This window comes from Helicoverpa armigera, chromosome 3 (assembly GCF_030705265.1).
Source record: "Helicoverpa armigera isolate CAAS_96S chromosome 3, ASM3070526v1, whole genome shotgun sequence".
Lineage (NCBI taxonomy): Eukaryota > Metazoa > Arthropoda > Insecta > Lepidoptera > Noctuidae > Helicoverpa > Helicoverpa armigera.
This window is the reverse complement of record NC_087122.1, coordinates 4,703,807-4,726,443: the sequence shown is the minus strand read 5'-3', so window position 1 is coordinate 4,726,443 and position 22,637 is coordinate 4,703,807. Positions and strand designations below refer to the sequence as shown.

Here is a 22,637-nt window from a genome sequence, read left to right as displayed (position 1 = left end):
TTTTAGTAAGTAACTGTATAAAGATTTTTGAAGTAGGTAAATACAATATATTCAGCCTCACACTCTACAAATACAATATACAATACAAGTACCATATACAGCAACCTGCACATTATACACTTTTTTCACGCTGGAATAGGACACGCGACAAACAGTGCCGTAGCTAACCACTTAACCGACTTCACACAAGAAGCGTGCCTTCAAAATAAACATTACATAGACATCTCTATTATAAGTCACTTGTAAACTACAAACCTCTTTCTATTCGGTAATATTCGTCAGGTAAAAACTGACCGCATTGAGATTACATCTGTGGACAGGTGAGTTTGTCTATAGGCTTACTAAATGCACCTGCTTAGATTTAATCATTGATTCTCGTAAAAACTGTCGACTCACGTTAACGAGTCTATTGAAAGTTTTTTTTTATTATAAAAAGTAGTTTTTTTGAGTCTGTATTCAACTGATTAATGAAAGGTGACTTGTGGTAAAAAATATTGCAATTGACGGATAGTTTACAAAATATTTCAAGATTTTGTTGCTGTGTAAGCAAAAACGGTCGGTGCCAGTTACGTTTGTTAAATAAAAGACATTCACGCGCTCATCTCACAGTACTCCAGACATACCGACGAGTATCCGGTATCTTACAATCTTTCGCAAACAAATCGCATGACGTTGTCACTCACTTAACACTGGTTGCATAAAATATACGTACGAAGTGGTTGATTTGAAACCAAAAGGTTTAAAGAATTATTGTTAGACTGCTGCTTTAAGCTTCCTGTAAGTACCTGAGCATAATTTCCATTATTTACATCCAAATGAAGCGAAACAACTTTGGCAATTATTCCGTCCGTACCTGTAGGTACGTAATTTACAAAATCTTCGCATTCTTAAACAAAAATAATGGATTGCACGATAAACGAAAAGTTAGATTGGAAACGAACTTGTTACAACTTCGCTAAAGAATATTATTTAGTTAGTGACAATGCTAGGAAGCAAATTCTTTTTTCTTTTGGTACCGACTTACCTTATGCTTGCTGCAGAAAACGGTAAGTACCTACCTATCTATACTTCTGTACTTAATTATCAAGCTGACGACTTTGTTTATTTCCTCAAACGCGCTGACCTCTGATTCTACTGGACTGATTTGGAAAATTCTTTCAGTGTTAGATACACACCGACGTCGTCAGAAATGTGTCACTCGTAAAAAAACGCTTATAAGAAAGCGCTGCTGTTAAGCTATATCACATCTCTGACCCCATCAACTACAAGTTTTAAGTAATGGTTCCATCATAATTTACATTACATTATACACAATATGACTTAGGCTTAAGTTCATACACAGCTCCAGTTTATTTTCCTTCTCGTTGCAACCAGCTGCGCCATCTGGGACTCGTTTCACGTAGCACTCACCTTCAACTACTAACGCGATAGACTGCGCTTTCTTGCTTCTGCGTTAGAGGGCACTAAGACAATCTTTAACAAAACAGCTTTATAAAAAATTTCAATATGAATAAAAAATATTTAAAGATTAGTGCAGTTAGTTTTAGATGCAAAAAGAAAACGGAACAGTTTTAGTTCGTTTTTTTTCGGAGAAGTTACAATATTGAGTCGTAAATTTTAACAAGCTATCTTAATGTTAAATACCCTAGTTTCTGAATGTTGTGTAATCTTGGATTCTCAGAAATTATGAGGGCCAACGCAACAATCGAGGGTTTTTTTAAGAAATGCAGCAAACTAACTCGAAGTCATAAAGTTTTACCTCAAAACAAATAATTACTGCTTACCTACTGATAAATCTCTAGACAACAAAGAATAGTAAATATTCACTTGAAACAATAACCCACTACTTACTCAAAAATTTATCAATCAAACAATGACCGTTTCACCATCACATATTTATTTAAATAACCAATTATCAAGTAGATACAAAGTACACACCTTCCCTCAAGTACGGCTCATAACAGTCGGTAACAAAGTAAACGAACTTCACACTCAATTAGAGGATGTGTTCATCTAGTTTGCTGTAAACTATTCTCACGGGTGTACCTGGACCGTGTTTTTAGATTTCTATATTTACCTATCACTTATTATTTTATGTCCATTAACCTATATGCCAGTAAACTATCATCCATACGCATATCCATACGCGTACGCATACGCATAGTTGACTATCCAGTTACTGGATAGTTACTGGATAGTAACTGGATAGTAAACTATAGTTTACTATAGGTAACTATAGTTTACTGGATAGTAGGCGTATGATCTCGAATGTACAGGGGTGTTCCTCGAAGCAAGGGAAAAGTAAAGAAACGTAGGTATTGTATGATCAGAAAAAATAATTACCTAATATAACTGGTCACTTTTGATAGCTCTGGTGTGTTTGTCATCGTGATTTAGACCTATTCAGTAGGTCTGATTCATTTCTAAAAATCATCTTATCACAGCAAGTTAGAAACCTCCCTAGAAACTGATTTGTACTGAGTGCCATCACTAGGTATGTGAAATATTAATGTGTATGGACGGAGAGGGATAGGCAGGCCGAAGATGGGTAGATGCTTGAAAGGTGACTTGAATAAAAGGGTAAATATAAGTGTGTTGGCTGACAGTAAAATTTAAGTCCGCCGACCCCAAAGCAAATTAAGAACAGGGCAGGCAGAAATAGAAGAGAAACGAACTAAGGAATACTAGAAACTAAAAAGACTTACTAATAAACAATTGGCAATATAAACGCAACCCACTTAGTACGGACAATGGTTATATTGTGTAAACGTAAAGGTGTCAGTTATATGCTCGTGTATCAGTCAGTTGTTCCTAAGTGCTGAACAAACTGTGAGTGTGCGGAAAACATTAGAATACAGTTAAATAAATAAGAAAGTAAAATGGTGCAAATAGTGTTCAGATTGCAGGTAATATTGTTGTTATTTGTAAAAGTTTTTTTTTGTCTCGTAACTGTTGAAAGAAAAATTTTCAGTACCTGGCTTTTGTACGAAAAAGTGCCGACGATAGAACGGTGAAAGTATAGATGGAACCTTGATTTAGAAAGTTAGTAAGTTTATTTACGCTACCTACATAACAGAAGGATTCATTTAGTAATATCACAAAAAAAACTTTTCATCAAAAAGATTTGTACACAGTATTGGCAGTGCAGTGCCTTATATTTTGAGGAATAATAAATGAGTTTTGCAGTTAAAGTGTTTCTTAAACACTGATAGTGCGAATTTGTTATCGATTCACTGTAGGGCATGGTTTTCGAATTCTCAAGTTTCTAATAACAATAATACCAAATAATTGAATTCCTAATACACCTGATTGAATCACAATTTAATACGATAATCGCGGCCACTATCTGCTTAATATCTGTGGCCGTAAAGTGGCGCTTATCGAAATTAATCGTCCTTAGTCAGAGACTTTATCAGTCAGAGTCAGTCAGTAGTCATCGGTAGTCGGTGTGTCACTCAGTGCAGTGTTATGTTTTGTTTTGAACTTTTGTGACTGAAACGTCTTGTTGACAAATATGGTAAGATCTTCTTTTGTTTTCCTTTCTTTTTTCAAATTTAATTTCGCGTGTCTTTTGTTTCAATTTTGGCGCTTACTGATTGGTTGAGAGTGATAAATGCAGTAAATTCCCGCTAATCTTATGCGGATATAATTGGTTTATCAATGTTTTATTTGCTTAGGTTATGTTTTTATGTGAGTGCAAGTTTTGCAAAGTTGAGTTGCTGTTATTTATTGAACATTCTTTATGTTAACAAACAATATTTTTTCTATATCTAAGCCAGCTATGTGAATTGTGGTAAATTGAGGGTATCCCAAATACCTTTAGCTGTTGTTCAGAAGTAAATTAAGATCTTATGCACGTTACATTGTTAAATTATACTATTGGATTGACACATAAGTATAAGTAGATGCTTCCTCCTTCAATCCATATAATTCCCTTTGTTCACCTTTTTGTAACTTTTTTTGTAATTTCTGAAGCAACCACATATTCAACATCACATTCAACATATATAACATCTACTATCATCATTTTAATCAGAAACCTCTAGTAAGTACAATGCATGTGTGCAGTTATCAAAATTCTTTAAAAGTTGGTCATCAAATGTCAAATTAAACAATGAAAGGTAATCGACCACCTAAGCCGCCTTGTAAAATATAACAATAAAACAAAACAAGAACGGTTTTTTGTGATAACCAAGTAAAGCATAGTCTACCTACTTTATCGAAAAATAGCTTTGGCCTGTTTTGCCCGCGTTGCGTAGGAACTAGATAGGTACCTTTACTTCACGCACCGGGATTAAAATAGGCTTTCTCGATAATTAGGCCATTCAATAATGAAACATTTTTTCAAATCACTCCAGTGGTCACTGTTGGTGCAATCAAAAAAACAAACGAACAGGCTCCTCAACTTTATTTCAACAGATTCCGTGTATTAACCAAATTTAAATTCTACGTTATTAAATTCATTAGCAAAGATTGAAAGCAAAACTCCCAAAGATAGAAACATTGGAAGAAGTAGTTACAGTTCTTTCAATTTGGACGCTTCTTCATTCCCTGACATTGCAAATATGTCTTGTTTTCCAGTAATACTGTTATCAACAAAATATTTCATTATGGATACGGATAAGGCCAGTAGTTAGCCGTGATACCGTCTAAACTGATATACATCTATTTCTTTTGTTATAAATTGAATCTAACTAATGTTCTGTTTGATAGTTGCGACACATGTTTTGAAAAGCCCAGTAGTAAAATTCCATGTTTTATCGATACCTATATTACCTACCTGCTTCTGAATTCCAGCTATTCGATGGTAATCGATCATGCTTCCAATTAATTTGAAAAAATCATCTAATTGTTTCAGTTCTAAGAACTGTTTTAGAAAAATCTTTGTTCAATATTAGCAACCAAATAAATATTTATTTAATTTTATCTGCCATGGTATAAACAGCGCCAATTTGCCATTGCTGAAATAGGTCAGACATTTAGTTGTTGCTGTTAGCAGAATGTTGTTAAGCTGAAATTATGTTATACACAAGTGCACAAAAACCTATATAAAATTGTTGCTATTCATTAGAATAAAAAGCTTGTTCATACCAATTAATATTGATATTCCCGTTGTAATCTTGGCGAATAATAACTAATAAATTGCAGAGTAAGACTCCACAGTTAAGCTCGGTACTGTGAGTGTGCCATGAATTGTGTTATAAATAAAATGTTATCATCATGACAATATTCATAAATAAAAGAATGTAATGGTATTTATTGTTTTATGATCCTTTGCCATTTAAGTATTGCAATATATCAGATTATAGGGAATTTCCCAATTATAATAGTGCTGTGCGGTGAATTCTATGAATTACTAAAATTTTATGTGTTGTAGAATTTTTCACTTCACTACATGCCGACAATTCCAAGAAACTACATGAAAAATATTATTTAATGATACTTAGTTTTGTCATAAAAAGATACTACCTTGCTTATCCTTCTTACAATCTCAGTCAATTTTAAGACTAAACGAATTCGTCTAGCAATATCGGGCCCTCCTAATCATCTCCTAATATAATCTATGTATAAAGATTACATGCTATTTGATTGATGATTGTATCAATAAATCAAATGCGATAAATAAACATTAGTATGTTAGAGAGCAGATAAGTAAGTAGCTAAATATTCGGTAACATTCCATGGCGCCATTGACGGAATTACTGATTACCTATATCTTGAATTTCATGAATAATTGTACTGTAAGCGTAATTCATTGATAAATAATGCTCATTTGAGATTTAAAATCAATCCAATGGCCTAATTCGCTGTGAATGAGAAATCTAAAATTTCCGCGAAATTGCAAACTTGGTGCGCGAACGGCGAACACATGCTAACAGTGGACTCGCGCTAACTCGAACACCATCAACGTATCTTTATGGTCCCTTTACATCTCACGGCCGTCGTTACCCTTGAACAATCCGGCCAACCTAATACGACCACCTTTGTCAAACCTCTAACCTCATTTATTTTTTTATTTTGTCAGCAGGATGACCAATCATTATCCCGGACCATGGGGTCAGTGGTGCTCCAAGTGGGAGCCCTAGAGCTCTTGGCGCGGTATTCCATGAACTCTGGCAGAGCTACCAGCCTTCTGTCATCGCTACATGACTTCAGAATGCAGGAGGTGGAGTTAGCTGGAGGGAAACAGTGGAATTGGAAATATTTGAGGGTAAGTCCTTTTATAAATCGAATTTTACATTTAATTTTCCAGTTTTATAAGATTTTGATGACTTTTACATTTGTAGTTCTGCTAATCTTTTATCACGACAGCCTAACGCATAATGAAGATTGAGCATGTAATAATAATTTCAGTGACAATAAATAAAATTAAGACTTTTTAATTATGCTAATCAGCTGTCAAAAATACTTATATGAGTATTTCTATTCTAAATATTTTCATTGTTGCTGAAACTATAAATTCTCGATACATATTGTTTCTTTCTTTCTAGGACCAATTCGACCAAAAAGATTTAGAAGGACTGTACAGAAAGTATGACGACAAACTGAGAGAAACGCTTATTTATATTTACTTAACGTTATTAGTATTCTTCTCTACAGTACATGTAGTCTTAGTTGTAGCTAGCACATTTTCAGAGGTAAGTTTCCATCAAATGTTTATTTTTTTAAAAGAGCCTTAAATCAAACCAAAACATTTGTCTCACATCTAGTTTCCTTTGCCCCTCCCATAAAACAAACTATAAAAACTCAAGTTCTAAATTCCATTACAAAAAATATACACAAGTAATAAACACCTTAAAATCAAATACATAATTTTGCAACTTACTTGTAAAAGGACTAGTTTCAGAATTATTTCACAGGTACCAACGGACCCTGAAATGGAGATATTTGCATTAATCACGGTTTTCTTCCAGTCAATTCAGTCGACATCAACGTATTTAACCATGGGAATGTACATATTGAGAATAGCCATACCTATCTTAACTCTATGGAAACCGTTGTATTATCCCATGAAACAGAAATGCTATTGTATGCCAATTCTTGTTACTTTCATCGTGACTTTGGATCTCGCTTTAACAGGTGAGATTTTTTTTATTTGTTTATTTTTCAGTTTACTTTGGATTGCTCATACTTACTACTGAAAGGTACAGAAAAACCGAGACAGACTTAATTTCGACCTTTCTTACATTTACAAGATGGCATGGACCTACAAAGACACTAGGTAGAAATAGGTTCAGTCCAGCATTATACCAGAAAGCTACTACCTGACGCTGGTTTTCAACTAGACCTAAGTATTTTGACAGATTTCATTATATCATAGGTCATACATAACATGAGACATTTATTTCAGACATTGCTATTAGCGTCTACAGTTACTTCGAAGGCATTGCTTTAAGGCCAGCCTATGCAACAATGGCCTTACTATCAAGCTACATCTTCCTCCCAATGAGGAACAACTTCTTGGTTATATTCCTCGGTATCTTTGTCAGTACCATCTATGTTCTTATCTTTGCATTCTTCACGTATGACCAGGACCCACAAATCGGTATAGTGGTAAGTGAAAACTTAGATAAAACAGATCCGATTGTGTTGAAAATGTTATATGTACCCCATAATAATATGCAATTGGGAGGATAATTATAACAACTTTTCAATCAAATATTTTGGGTTTGATAATATATTCTCGGAAATCACGTAAGTAATTAGCGTAATTAATTAACTGGTTTTATTTTTATCTCTTGGCGTAATTGACTTTCTTCGGGAAGACAATAAGAGCTATTTATTTATTATTATTGCTATTTAGTATTATTCTAATCAACTGATTTATCAGTCACGCCACCCATCGGCCAAATATGATAACTCGTGCAGATGTTATGATAATAATGCATCAAAAATACTAGAGGTAAATCGCTATTCAGACATCAATTTATGTACCAAAAAGTTTAGCTGATCAGAACACAGTTAATACCTAAGTGCAATTAGGTGTACCTACCTACTATTACAAAGTTCAAGGCTTATCAATCGCAGTTATATTAATGACACAGTATTCAAATATTTTAAGTAATCTGTGTATTTCAGGTATCATCCGATATAATTTATCTAATCGGCGTGAATCTGATGGGAGTGTACTTCAGACTGATGAATGAAATTGTAACGAGGCGTTCCTTCTTAGACCGGAGAGCGTGCGTTGAAAGTACGCTCAGACTCAAATTTGTTAAGGACCAAGAGGTAAGCATACTGGATATTCTGATTCGTTGACTTTCACGAATTTACACGTAAAGGTCATCCAAGATCTTATGAGGCACTTCTTCGAAAGATTGTATGAGAGCGGTAGTAAAGGGACACGTCATTTCACCTTAGGCGAGCTATGCAGACCCTTCCCAGTATAAAACAAAGTCGTTTTTTCTGTCCCTATATCCCTTTGTATACTAAAATCTTCAAAACTACGCAACCGATTTTCATGCGGTTTTTATCAGATATAGAGTTTCAAGAGGAAGGATGTCTATAATACATGCATAATATGGTAGACACCACTAATAATAATTTTAGAGGTGTCAACCCATATATAACTCTGTTACCGAAGCGAAGCGAGGGCGGGCCACTAGTAGAAAATAAGATTTTGTGACGATAAGTTTTCACATTACATTTTTTTTTGGGGTTACTGATTACGGACTTGAGTCCCTACCTACTCAAAACTTGCATACCGATTGAGTGGTAAGATATGCTGTACATAATATTACCTAACTAAACATCTGTAATACCGTATATCTGCAAATAAAAGTCTCGTCTTGCGATTTGTGACCTTCCTTGTATAGAGTACTTACCTAAATGATTTACACTTAGTGCAAAGGTTTTTTCCCTTACCCAGATTAATATAAACCAAAGCTGAATTATCTAATCTCTTGATAAAACTCGTAGGTACTTATATTTAAAGCGATTATCCAATAATGATTGATTACTTATTCTGACATTGTATAAGAAAGAAGTAAGCGAGAGTACATTTTCTTTTCTCTAGTAAAATTTTAATTTGTAAGCGTTTGAAAAACAATGAGCTGTTAAGCAAAATTCCTTAATTCTAATTAAACATTATATAAATAGATAATACTGATAATAATGCTTGATCATCTACATAATCCTTATTTATTTTTTCCTTCTATTTGTATAAATTACTGATAAAGTAGATGATCTAATACCTTATGTCATTTCTTTATTTGATGTTATACTGAGAACTTGGTTTAAGCTCACACAGTCTTTAAAATCAAACTAACATAGCGCGAAATGCCGAAACTATCTCAATACTCAGAAATTTTAATTACAGGTAATACTTATTAGGTACTTACAACAACACACATTTCAGCGGAATTCGGTCGTATGTAACTTCCACTAACTCTCACTTAATTATTTTATACATAGCTTTCGGTGAAGCGGTAATTGGTCCGGTAGTCTAACGGATTTACTAGGTAAAACATACAAGCACCTTTCGTGGTTACAGAATAGATTTACCGAGAAACCCAAATCCCTACAAGATATGTTTTTATACTTGCCTCATATTAAAAATAATTAATCTTTAATTTAAAACAATATAATCAAAATCATAATCACACTAGGCTGGAAATCAGAAGAGCCCCTAAAAGTGCCCGCCCTTCAGGACTATAAAACACTAAATGCATTTTTTAATATACGATTTTTTCAGGAACGTCTGATGATGAGCATCCTGCCTGAACATATAGTTTCTAAAGTACGTCAAGATATCAGAAATATGTTTCTTGGCCTCGAAACACGTTCTTTGAGCCACAATATGAAATCATTCAAGTAAGTTCCCTTCTAAATGCCTAAAAGATAACATAATCTCTGTATATAATAATACTGTTGCTATTTATCTTTCTATTATATTTGGAAGACTGTGATTAGAAAGAGTAACCTTGGAATTTCTCCATAAGACCAGCTTATTGGAGCTGTACACATTCCTTGGATGAGACATCAAAATGGCCCCTTCATGACGTTCTAGAAGAATCTGTAATAGGTTTAAAGAAATAAAACCCTTTGACTTAAAATTGCTTCTTCCTTCTTTCTTCCTTGTACCTTGGACTCCTTTGTATCTTTATCAAGTTATACCTTTTACAGCCAACTGTACGTAGCAGAACATGACAATGTGAGCATCTTGTACGCCGACGTGGTCAACTACACGATGATATCCACAACTTTGTCTCCCATGAGGATGGTAGAACTACTCAACGAGCTCTTCGGAAGATTTGATGAAGCCTCTGAGGTACAGCATCTTGACCGTTTTGAAGAACATGATACAGAATGTGGCAGGACTTTTCATATATTTGTTAAAAGGCAAATTAAAATGGCATACTTACCTAATTACGCAATAAGCATTTCCTTTCACTGCATCGTTGCAAATCTATGACACCTAGCTGTGCAAGTACTTTGAGTTCGAATTTTAATACCAACTTTTACATAGAGATTGTTATAAAATTGTTACCTAATGAGGTTGAGCTATTATGTTGTGTTCAATCAAACTATAAAACATAATTCAGGGGCAGAAACTAATTTTCAGGAACACGATGTACTCAGGATAAAGTTCTTGGGAGACTGCTACTATTGCGTCAGTGGTATACCAAAGCCGAGTGCTCAACACGCTAAGAACTGTGTCGATCTTGGACTGGAGATGATCAACATCATTAAAGACGTCAGGTATGACTTCATTCATATAATATGTTGAACATGAATCTAGGAAATGGTGTGGTTTGGGTATATTTAAATAATGATTGGGTAATACCTCACTACCTAACCTATTGAGATGACGACGTTTAAGTAACAAGTCCAAAATTATGCTTTTACCACAACGAAGACAGTCCAGATTGGTTCTTTTTGTTCTGTGGTTTTTATCGCAGGTATTTTCTTTATCGCACATGACTTACTTAATTCACTTGAAAATGTATTTTGATAAGTACTATAAGTACTATAAGTACGATAAGTACTATAAGTAATATACCGCGGCATATGTGCCATTATTGCTTGCGCCTTTATTGCATGCGCCCGCGTCACTGCGGACTCGAGGCGCTTATCTGTCGAACACTTTTTACTGTTTACCGTCCTTTTAAAAAGCTATAATATAGTTCGTATTTATTCATTTTTGCTTAATTTGCGCATGGTATTTTTTGTACTCACTTTATACTGTGGTTGTGGTGTTGCACTTAAATACTATAATTCGTATTGTTTGTCTAAGTTAACTATTTACTACTTCGGTCTAGGGGCGTATGTTATTATTCTATTTATAATTATAATATTAGAATTTTTATCATATCTTTATTTTCTTATCTATAAATATGGCTTCATTTGAGTTATACTATCAAAATACGCGGGGTTTGCGAACAAAGACGCATACGTTCAAACGTAATGTATTCTTAAATTCTTATAACGTTATTGCGATTACAGAAACCTGGTTGTTGGATAGTATTAGCGACAGTGAACTATTTGGTAGTGAGTATTTAGTTTGGCGTAGGGACAGAGATTATAGTAAAACTAAACAAACCTTGGGCGGTGGTGTGATGTTGGCAGTGCGACGTGAACTATCAGCTGAAGTTCGTTCCGACTGGTCATCATCAGCCGAAGATCTTTGGGTTACAATTACCCTCAAAAAAAAGGACCGCACTATACATAAACTCAACATTTGTGTTATTTACCTGTGCAAGCAGAATTTGGGGAACTCCTACGAGACGCAGTTACGAAATTTTTCTTCCAGTCTATCACTTATTATAAACTCAAACCCCGACGACTCTTTTATAATACTGGGAGATTTTAACATGCCCAATGTAGAATGGTCAAGTGTAGGCAACTGTTTAAAACCTTCAGGTATAACTGGAGAGTCCCAAACATACTTTTTTGATATTCTTTCCGAGTGTAGCTTAATTCAGTACAATAACTGTTGTAACAAGTCCAAGGGACGAATTTTAGATTTAGTATTATCAAACGTAGATTTGACTGTTAACGCCTGTCTCAATCCTTTTGTTCCTGAAGATGACCACCATAAATCTCTCGATATTGAACTTGGTCGCCTTTTTGATGTGCCATTAAAATCTAATCCCCGAACGAAACTTTATTATGAGTCAGGGGACTACGACAATATCAATCGGTTATTGAATGAGTACGCCTGGGAAGATAACTTGCATTGTAGTTCGTTAGACGACGCAGTTGATATTTTTTATAACTACCTTCAGAGTTTAATTACTGAGTACATACCTCACAAAACTATTTATCCTTCAAACTACCCCCCATGGTATAACTCAAGTTTAAAAAAGATACTCAAGGAGAAATATAAATACCTTCGTAAATACCGTATTTACGGCAACACGTCAGATTACGATTCTTATATATTACTTCGCACCAGAGCCAAAGCAATTGAGGAAGAATGTTACAAATCTTACATCACTAGAACTGAAGCTTCCATCATAAAAAATCCAAAAATGTTCTGGTCTTTTATAAAAGCGAACAAAAAGGGCACTAATACTCTCCCGTCCAGTATGTCATTTGAAGGTTATTGCTATAAAACAAATGATGAAATTAGTGATGCTTTCGCTGCGTACTTTCAGTCCAATTTCCTTCCTACTTCAACCCAAAATTCTGCTCCCCAAAGTTCCTTTTCTCCTACCGACTCAGCACTAAACATAGGCGAGATTGAAATAAATTCTGACCATCTGCTTACTCTTTTAGAATCTTTGGATCTCACTAAAGGCGCGGGTCCCGACAACATACCACCGCTATTTATTGTCAAGTGTGCCAAAGGTTTAGTTAAGCCTCTAAAGATTATTTTCACGCGTTCTGTTACGGAGGGAATTTTTCCCAGTATATGGAAGTACTCCTACATAACACCGGTTCACAAAAGTGGAATTAAGAGTGCCATCGATAATTATAGACCCATTTCCAAATTATGCCTGTTTGGTAAAATTCTTGAACGAATCATCTACAAGCAAGTTTATAGCACTTTTTCTACGACATTTATTCCCCAACAACACGGCTTTCTTAAAAATCGCTCGACTAGTACTAACCTTCTGTCCTTTGTCGACTTCGTTACTACAAGTATGGACGATGGGGGGCAGGTGGATTGTATTTTTACTGATTATAGTAAATGTTTCGATCGTATTGATCATACTATCCTTTTGCAAAAGATTTTTCATGCAGGCATTCATGGTAACTTATACCGGTGGATAACATCCTACATAAAGAATCGTAGCCAAGCTGTTGTAGTCAATGGAGTTGTGTCTAAGCGGTATGTAGTCCCCTCGGGAGTTCCCCAGGGATCACTTCTTGGGCCCTTGTTATTTAATATCTTCATAAACGACATTCATACGTGCTTTCGAAATTCGTTATTTCTACTTTACGCAGACGATATGAAGATCTTTAAATGCATAAACAACCTCGGGGACTGCTACTGCTTGCAGCAAGATCTCGATAGGCTTGAAAATTATTGTCGGTCCAATAATTTAGAACTCAACGTGTCAAAATGTTACTCAATGACATTTACTCGCAAGCCCAACTTCATATCCTACACGTATACGCTAAAGAACGACCAGCTAAAACGAGTAGATTCCATACGGGATTTAGGTGTGATACATGATTCCAAACTTACCTATGAGAGGCACGTAGATCATATAGTAAGTAAAGCTAACAAAGCCATGGGATTCTTAAAAAGGTCTTGTTCCCAGTTTACGGATCTCAAAATAATTAAAATCTTATACTGTTCCTTCGTCCGTAGTTCACTTGAGTACTGTTCGCAGGTCTGGAATCCCATGTATGACATCTATATCTCAAGACTGGAATCTGTTCAGCGAAACTTTACGCGATTCCTGCAGTATAAGTGTAAAACACGCGACCATAATTATGAATTGAGATGCAAAAGATATCATCTACTACCACTCAAGGCGCGAAGGAATATATCGGATATCTCTTTTCTCGTTAAGTTAACACAATCCTATATCGATGCCCCGCAACTTCTTTCCAAGATTAACTTACGCGTTCCCACTAGATCTTCTAGAACACCCTTCCTTCTTCTTAACGTTCCCCGTTGTTATACTAATTACAGACAGAATTCGTTCTTTATAAGATGCGCAAAGTTCTACAACAGTCTGGTCGACTTTTCTGAACTTGACTTATTCGTTACTAAACCACATGTATTGAATAGATTACTGACTAAACATTGGTTCGATAGCTGTTCTATCTAGTAGCAACACGTATTATTGTTACAGTGTAGTAATGTAGTTTTGTTTAAGTTAAGGTTTTCCTTTTTTTTATATTATTCCTAATTTTGTTTCCTTTTCTCTCTCAAGCATGCTCTTCATAAAAACCTAAATGCGAAAACATGTTATTGGTTAATAGATGCATAATTTGTTATTTTTGTTACCTAGTTGTTAATACTGTATGTTTTCCGATTATAATAAAATAAAATAAAATAAAAATAAAAGTACGCAAACAACTTTCTTTGTACTTGACACTTGCTGATGACAAGTGATGGATTACGACAAACATTTGACAATTAGCTAGATAAACTATTGTTTTGATGGTCGTATTTTTACGTCTTCGTTACGACACACGAAAGAAACACTTTTCGGATGTTTCACAAGTAATATAATGACTTCTGGTATAGTCGACGTTCTAAATACAAACCCAAAGCTTCAAATACCAACTTCAATCATATTTTTACCGATTGCAGAGAAAAGCGTTCGCTGAACATAGATATGAGGATAGGCGTTCATTCCGGGAAGATCCTCAGCGGCCTCATTGGTATCAGAAAATGGCAATACGACGTTTGGTCGAAGGATGTTACAATTGCCAACAAAATGGAGTCCACTGGAAAAGCTGGGTATGATAAAATAACTTTACTTTATTCCCAAAATTGTACTTTCCCCTTATTCATTAAATATAGTGAAGAGACAAGAGAGTTTCAAAAATGGTGTGAAAATTATTATGACGTTAATGCTAATGAATGCAGACACTAAAACAGATATCAATTACATTGATTAACAAAAATCATGGATTACATTTATGCATATGTAGGTACAAGTGTATTCAATTAATAACACAAAGATAACGTATCTCTGTGTATCAGTCTCGGTAATGCAGTTTTTCTTATTTCAGAAAAGTGCACGTGACCAAACAAACTCTCGAATTACTCTTGGACTATGCCAGGGAATATATCATTGAACCTAACTTTGAATCTCAAAATGATCCCTTTATTATGAAAAACAAATTGGAAACGTATCTGCTATCAAGACCATCACGGGTAAATCTTTACACAGTCACACATTAGTTCTGATTGGTGATTTAAATATGTGATAGTATACTACACATTGCTTTCAGGCTCTTGAATACAAACCATTTAGAAGAGCATCTGTAGGCTTCAACAAAATAATAACGAAGACTAACACGTCTGCTAGAGTAAGTACAAAACATTATACCAACAAATAATTTAAAAAACCTTTTCATACAATAATGTGCTATATTATTTATGTATTTCTAGTAGCGATCGGAAAATAGAAGCGCTAATAACTTCCGAAGAACAACTACGTTTATGGATGAAAATTTAGTGGAATATCAGCAAATGTTGAAAGCCGCTGATGCTCAAATGGCAAAGGAAATAGAAGATATGACTAACGGAAAGTAAGTTTAGACGTACTTATCAAATCTGAGAGTTATAATTTGCTATTAACCAAATCCGACGATAAATATTTCCGGCAGACGGAAGCGTATAAGGCTTATCATTTTTAGGCTCGCGCGCGCCTAGTTTGGCGGAAATACTTATCTCGGATTACACAATATTAAATCATTTTTTATTTAAAAATTATATAAGTACCTACTTTAAGACTACGAGTAAGCTACATAAAAGTTTGAATTGCAAAAAGACTAATTTCTTCAAAACTGTTTTCAGAGAACACTTTCGAAACGAGTCTAAATTGAACAGATTCACTCTGATGTTCAAAGACTTTCAGATGGAAAAGAAGTTCCTCTTGTTGCCCGACCCACTGTTTAAGTATTACATTACCTGCTGCCTCATTATCTTCTCACTCATGTTGCTGATTAACGGACTCACTACCAGATGGTAAGTTTAGCATCAAATGTACTTCATTTTATCTGTTTTCTTGATTGATCCACTTGTTTACTGACACTTTTTCTCTTCTCAGGTTCGAAGGTTTTCAATGGTATGCTTGGGTTTTACTTAGTGCTCTTCTACTAGCTTTAATTTTAATGCAACCCTTCACTTGGTTCCAATTTCTATGGACCAAATATAAAGGCTTCGAAGAACCAAGGAACAAATACCTGCGATGGATCTACGACATTTCCGCCAAAATCATAAGATCCGCTAAGATAAGAACTGTTATTTACTTAATGATAAGTATAAGTCTTGCTGCTACTTCTGTGGTCAACGTTATCGCGTGCACTGAAGTTGAGGTGCCGGCTGCTGAAACTGTTCTTTCTAACTGTATATCTTCGTGGGTAATCACATTTCTTTACTTTTGTTCTATGCATAAGCAGTCATTCAGTTCGTCTTACACTGCCTTTCTTTCCAGCATGTGACTCAGTGTTGGGGCCTGGCCTTGCTCTTGAACTTTCTGTTCAGCAGAGTTTTCTTCATATTCAAATGGATCGTCGCTGGTGGAATGACCTTCTTCTACTTATGGATCGTTTGGGAGATCAAAACTTCGCTTTTTATAGACGATGTGGCTTGGAATGTTGGACTGGATCCTCGGATTTCTCATACTTTAGCTGTCATAGTGATAACCGTGACTCTGTACTGGATTGATAGGACTACTGAATACAGAAACAGATTAGATCACTTATGGCAATTACAGCTGAGTGACGAACAAAGTGAGGCGGAGACTATGTTGAAAGTAAATAACATGCTTCTTGAGAATATTCTCCCGGCGCATGTAGGTTCGTATCCTGATCTTAAACTTCTATTTTTCATCCATATCTGTATCCTACTTCGTATTGGAATAACAAATTGTGATACTTTTTCAGTTCAAGTATACCTGAATCTAAACAGATCTCTGGATGAATTGTATTACGAAAAGTATGACAACGTAGCAGTGATGTTTGCATCGTTAACTGATTACAAACTTGGCATGGAGGGAGACGCGGACATGAGTGATAAATTCCTCTTGAGTATTCTGGATGAAATCATATCAGATTTTGATAGAGTACGTAATGATCAATTATTTTAAGTGATTAAATAAATAATTATCAAAATTAATCCTATTTGTCTTTTGTTTTTAGTTGCTTCTAACAGGAACTTCAGATTACAAAGTGGAGAAGATCAAGATGGCTGGTTGGACTTACATGGCAGCTTGTGGACTAGACCCGAGTAGGCGAGAGTCTATAGACTCCGTATCGAATCATGAAAGTCTCCAGAACAGCCCATACAGTCGAGCTGTGGTGCTAACCATGGTGGAATTCGCTGCAGCAATGATGATGCAGCTGCAGAACTTCAATAGAGGCTCGTTTCAGAGCTTCGAGGGATTAAACTTACGTATTGGTAAGCTACTATAATTATTTAGGTATAAACGTTCCAACTTCACTTTCCTTGGTGTTCTATTTTTGTTATATGACCAATTTATTTCAATCAGTCAATATCCGAAACAGATAAACGACGTTTTTCAAGAAGCAATAAATAATCAATTTACTGATAACGCATTGACAAAATTGCGTTATTGGACTGAACATCACTATCTAATATTATGTACCTACCTACTTTGTTTTGCTTCATTCAGGTATGTCAAATGGAGAAGTAGCAGCTGGCGTTGTAGGATCACAGAAGCCTTTATACGACATTTGGGGGCATGCAGTTAATATGGCATCACGAATGGACTCCACTGGTGAATCTGGCAAAATACAGGTAATGAAAGTACAATCTTTTGTACCAATTCCAACATTTTGATTCCAAAGTAGCTAAAAATAATTATGATGATTTTTTTCCGCAGGTGACAGAAAACACAGCCATCATATTGGACGAATGTGGCATCCTCACGACCTGCCGAGGCGAAACCTTTGTCAAGGGAGCTGGCTACATAAAAACCTACTTCGTGCCCCTCGACGAAAACTTCAACCTGATCAAGAAGAAAGACAGCATGGACTTCTACAGAATCGAAGATAGGAGCCGCTACTTCTTGATGAGGGCCAACACATTCAGTACTGGTTCCAACGATAGGATCAGTCCTGATATCTACAGATACTCCACGTATGATGTTAGGAAGATGTCGTTTGATAGTCAGGGGACTGTCGACAGTTTGGATACTGAGACTGGTAGAACGGCCACGCCAATGGAAGACCCTGATGCTGTTAGCATATCATCAGAAAGCGAAATAAAGGATACACGTTGCTGACGAAGGATTTTAATATATTTTTTAAGTTTGTAGTGTATTTTTAGGTTTTAAAGGAATAGTTAAGCTCACTAAAACATTTTTCACATTGCATAATTTATTTATTTAAGTTAATCAGTATGTTTCATACGCTTATTATTCTTTGATGGTAATGATAGTTAAGTTTTATATTTTGAGTACGGTAGCAATGATTAAGGACATAATTTAGTCTCTCTGTTCGACTGGGTAAGCATAATTTTTCTTGAACCTCAATACCTATCTGATTATTTATACTACGCAAAATGTTCAAATTATTAAAACCCGCAGATTTAGGCAGTATTAATATATGTTTTTGTTTGTACATTTAAAATATAGTGATCGTCACATGTGTTTAAAGTACGTTTCAGATTCCGACAACCGCCATAAATTACCTCATTTAATAAAATAAACAGATTCAATACATAACTGACAGTTTTCTTTTGAATAACCTCTACAAGTAAAGAAAGCACGGCTTCCTATGTGTTCTCCTTGCACTAGCATTAATACTTTCCTATAATGAAATAAATTATTTATGAAGTAATCAAAACATCCTACCTAGACCAATAACTTATTGATCGGACAAAACTATTCCTGTTTTTTATCTTCCATTTTTGTCATAATATTTAAGAAATTAGGTTTATACGACTTGCGTGTCTCAATACCTTTCAAGTAGTATGCGTACCTAACGACAAAAATATCATGAAGCGTAGAATCCCCACAAGTGACAGGGAAAGTCAACATTCGGACGTGAGACCGTATTAATTTGTACCTATACCGAGTACCTATGTACTTTACAATACTACATTTACAGATAACATGGATTTACTGTCAGTGCCCATGACACATTTCAAATGAGGTCACCTTTCATGAAAATAAAAGCAAATTCTTTAAAAGATAAAGAGTTTCCGTGCGGGTTAAAACATAGCAATTCAGTCGTAAAAATGGATCAACATTTCTGATTATTCTAGCAGAAATTACCTGCACGTAAATCTTTTAATAGTATTTAATCCTAAATGGTTAGATAAGTGCTGCAAGGTTTGATTTTTATTTAAGCTTATGAGTCATAAATATTCTATAGAAAACATACCAAGTAAACAGGATAAGTTGAACAAAACTTAAAACCAAATTGAAATTGCTCACAAAAACCTCTCGGCTTACCCAAAGGTTGAGCACAAAAATACGAGAAAGATGCATCGTTTCCTGAGCAGAATTATACCTACCCTTTCGACCAAACAGATAAAATGCAAGTTCTTCTGCCAATATATTTTTTTTTCTACTTCAAAATTACGTAGGTACCTAACTGCCTTAAGTACTTCTTGAAAAGTTCCCCACAGTTACGTACACCTGAAACCAAACCGTGCAGATTAGCAACGTGGGGCTTCGTTCTAGAACCCGCAAGCTATCTACTTAGCCGTCACCCGCCCCAGTGTCCACCCACCATTTTCATGGATACCTCGTCATTTCCCAATAATAAGACGTGCTGTTTTAATTAGAAGACAACACCTGGAGGTGGAATTTTCAAGGATTCTTCACACCTCGTAAGTAGATTTGAACGTATTTTAAACTTGCTTCAATGCTATACAGAAGATGCTAATGCAATTAGTAGTAACCAACTTTAAAGTCGTTTTGTTACTTCAATAAAATCTTTGAAACATTATTTACATTCGAAATGGATATGTATGTACAGGTAAGAAATCATTAGCTGCTTCCTTTTGCTGCTGAAAACTAGACCTCCTCTCCGATACTGTCTGCACCTGATAAATTCGAAGATGCGGCTGAAGAAAAGCCTTTGATTTTGTGTTCATTCCATGGACGAACCTATAGCATCCACACACTTGGTAGATCTCCATCTGTTGTGTTGCTATTCATTCTTGGACTGTAGTGTTTTATATTTAGTCACTCTAACTCAAAATTTTATATCACTCTAAAACTTCTTCCAGTATACCAAAATGGCAGACGAACCAGAATGCCAACTGCGCCGGCGAAAGGTATCAGGCAACCCCAACCTGCCTTTGAACCTGGACGTGGAGTATCTGGTCAGCGACGGCGACCCCGACCAGGGCACGCCCTCACCTAGCAATGTTAGGCGCTTGTCTCATCAGAAACAGAAGTCGTCGTCTTCAGCACTCCTTGACTATAAGAATAAGCAGCAGTCTTTTGATATTCAGGTCAGTTTTGCGATGGCCACGTTACCATCAAACACGTATAAACATGTAACTTTAAGTAACATTATTCTTCTTGTGTAAAAGTTTTTGTTGACATGCAGTCATGTCAGTGTAACAACTGGGTATGTTAAGCTGCTGACCATATTCAGGCATAAGGGGGTAACACCACGAACTAAGTAGGTGTTTACAAAAAATTATGGCCTGATGTATAAATCTTAATCAGTGAGCACTGGCATAACGAAGAGAGAGCATCATATGCTTAAGTAAAGACGCAAAAGTTATTTAAGTTAAAGCGCTATCCACACATTTACGGATCAGGGCTATCCGTGTTCCGAGTAGATCGTTTCAGTGTTCCCGTCAGGGACGTGCCATCCGTCACCCGTGTTCACACATATCAGGGAAATCGGTATCACTGTAATCTGTTTCGTTAGCTGATACACACAACACGATGTCTTTGTTAAACCAAGAAGAGTTGGCAATGATTGCAATAGCGCTAGATGAAGAAGAAGCAGATGACCAAGAAGTCTATCAGCAGGCCAAAAACGTATTTGGGTATATGAGCTGTGGGAAGATAGAGAAACTGCAGGAGAATTTCACACATTATGCCAGAAACTCACGCCGATAATGTCTCCGTCCCTGACGGAACACGGCAGGGACGATTTCCCGAAAATGTGTGGATAGCGCTTAACTCGTCTCATATAAGTTCTTATCATTTTCAGGTTGAGGAGTGCGAAGAAGAAGAGATAATAATAGAGAGTGAAGACGACGACGAGGATAATGCTGAGGGTGGCGATGATCGCTCCATCACACCAACGCCTATACAGGACTTCGGGGCCAATGTCGTATATACGGAAGGTAGTCATTTAAATATTGTTATTTTAAGTGGGGGTTTCCTAAAAGTTATGTGGGCCAAGCAATAAAAACGGATAACTCTTTATCTATTGCTAACTCTTGAATTTAAGACAGGCTATTCGAAATGAGCGAGAAATGGTATGACAATAAATTGCTTATACCATGCGGCCTTTACGGTGTTGTCCGTGACACTATGTAATGTTTTTTTAATGGAGAAATGAAACAGTAATGCATAGACTAGAGTAAGCTTTACGACTTTTATGGCTCGAGCAAAATCTTACAAGTTTACTGAGCACATTTCAGTAACCTTAAAAACTCGGTAAAATCTCAGTAGCAAGCCAAACTAGGGCAATGGTTCAGGTTAGGGACGTGTCACTCGAAGGTCAAATAAAACTAATTCAATTTGAATGTTACACAAGGCTAGGTTTATCGTAATCCTATTACGCGTTCTGTCTCTGCTATGAGTCATTAGGATACCCCGCAGTTTATTGACAACTCGACTAAAGTAAACAACAATAACAGAAACTTTGGTAGAAGATAATTAATTCTACGCTCGTATAAATTTTTGTATTTAAACATTCGGAAGTTCCGAGTGTTTTTGGCATGTTCGTGTATATCGATAACTTTTGGCGAGGATACTATTGAGTTTGTCTGAACTCTATTATTAAATAAAAAATGTCATCGTTTGTTATCAGACTCACAGACTTCTTTAGTTGATATCTCAAATGGAATTCTGAAGAGTACGGCTAGAATGAACATTCGCTCGTTTCATATAAACGCACCCTGAGAAGTCAACCGTTAATTTAACATAACAATACATGGGTATATAAACTTTACAACATCTGTTGTTGTTGATTTCAGGTCCGCAGGCTACAGACTTCTTGAGGGTAAAAGCAATGGAAGCTGAATGTTATACGGACGTGTCTGACGCCGACACGGATGAAGAAGGCAACTAAGTTAAACAAAATAATATATTACAAAATATACTGAATGATATGATTATCCTAACAACGCTTATATATCATTCAAATACTGTCCAAATCTCACATTTATTGTAACGCATTGAAATTGTATAAGTAAATGCTTTGATATTTTAAATACGAGTTATTTTTTGTGGTGTAGAACTTTGCCTAACCAAAAAATTGAAAATGGTGGTAAACATTTCTTTAGTTGGCATCATAGGCAATCAAGAAACATCTAACCAATAAATAATACGGGAAAA

The 22,637-nt window shown here is 35.6% G+C and overlaps 2 protein-coding genes across 4 annotated transcripts; both read left to right on the top strand.

The window, feature by feature from the left end:
* Positions 1 to 3,381: 3,381 nt before the first annotated feature.
* LOC110383829 (adenylyl cyclase X E) lies at positions 3,382 to 18,824 on the top strand. Of its 3 annotated transcripts, none has more exons than XM_064043542.1 (20): positions 3,382 to 3,517; positions 6,026 to 6,211; positions 6,492 to 6,638; positions 6,915 to 7,080; positions 7,352 to 7,554; positions 8,080 to 8,229; positions 9,695 to 9,813; positions 10,126 to 10,270; positions 10,565 to 10,701; positions 14,717 to 14,866; positions 15,142 to 15,286; positions 15,364 to 15,441; positions 15,527 to 15,663; positions 15,932 to 16,102; positions 16,185 to 16,497; positions 16,572 to 16,935; positions 17,023 to 17,201; positions 17,278 to 17,536; positions 17,772 to 17,896; positions 17,982 to 18,824. In XM_064043542.1, exons 1-20 carry the CDS (start codon positions 3,515 to 3,517, stop codon positions 18,381 to 18,383), a joined length of 3,579 nt encoding a protein of 1,192 aa, XP_063899612.1. In that variant the 5' UTR covers positions 3,382 to 3,514; the 3' UTR covers positions 18,384 to 18,824. The 3 variants fall into 3 exon arrangements, with proteins under 3 accessions (XP_063899612.1, XP_063899610.1, XP_063899611.1); XM_064043540.1 differs by having other exon boundaries at positions 6,861 to 7,080; XM_064043541.1 differs by having other exon boundaries at positions 3,389 to 3,517; positions 6,029 to 6,211; positions 6,861 to 7,080.
* Positions 18,825 to 19,770: 946 nt separating this feature from the next.
* LOC110383781 (uncharacterized) lies at positions 19,771 to 22,513 on the top strand. Its single transcript, XM_021344676.3, has 4 exons — positions 19,771 to 19,936; positions 20,339 to 20,566; positions 21,283 to 21,418; positions 22,277 to 22,513. Exons 2-4 carry the CDS (start codon positions 20,348 to 20,350, stop codon positions 22,369 to 22,371), a joined length of 450 nt encoding a protein of 149 aa, XP_021200351.2. The 5' UTR covers positions 19,771 to 19,936; positions 20,339 to 20,347; the 3' UTR covers positions 22,372 to 22,513.
* Positions 22,514 to 22,637: the final 124 nt, after the last annotated feature.

Bases quoted from the DNA above. Each gene is read 5' to 3' on its own strand.
- LOC110383781 (XM_021344676.3), top strand. From the start codon at position 20,348: ATGGCAGACGAACCAGAATGCCAACTGCGCCGGCGAAAGGTATCAGGC. The intron at 20,567-21,282 runs GTCAGTTTTGCG...TATCATTTTCAG, and splicing joins AGCAGTCTTTTGATATTCAG to GTTGAGGAGTGCGAAGAAGA. The intron at 21,419-22,276 runs GTAGTCATTTAA...TGTTGATTTCAG, and splicing joins CAATGTCGTATATACGGAAG to GTCCGCAGGCTACAGACTTC.
- LOC110383829 (XM_064043540.1), top strand. The intron at 17,202-17,277 runs GTACGTAATGAT...TTTTGTTTTTAG, and splicing joins TCATATCAGATTTTGATAGA to TTGCTTCTAACAGGAACTTC. The intron at 17,897-17,981 runs GTAATGAAAGTA...TTTTTTCCGCAG, and splicing joins GTGAATCTGGCAAAATACAG to GTGACAGAAAACACAGCCAT.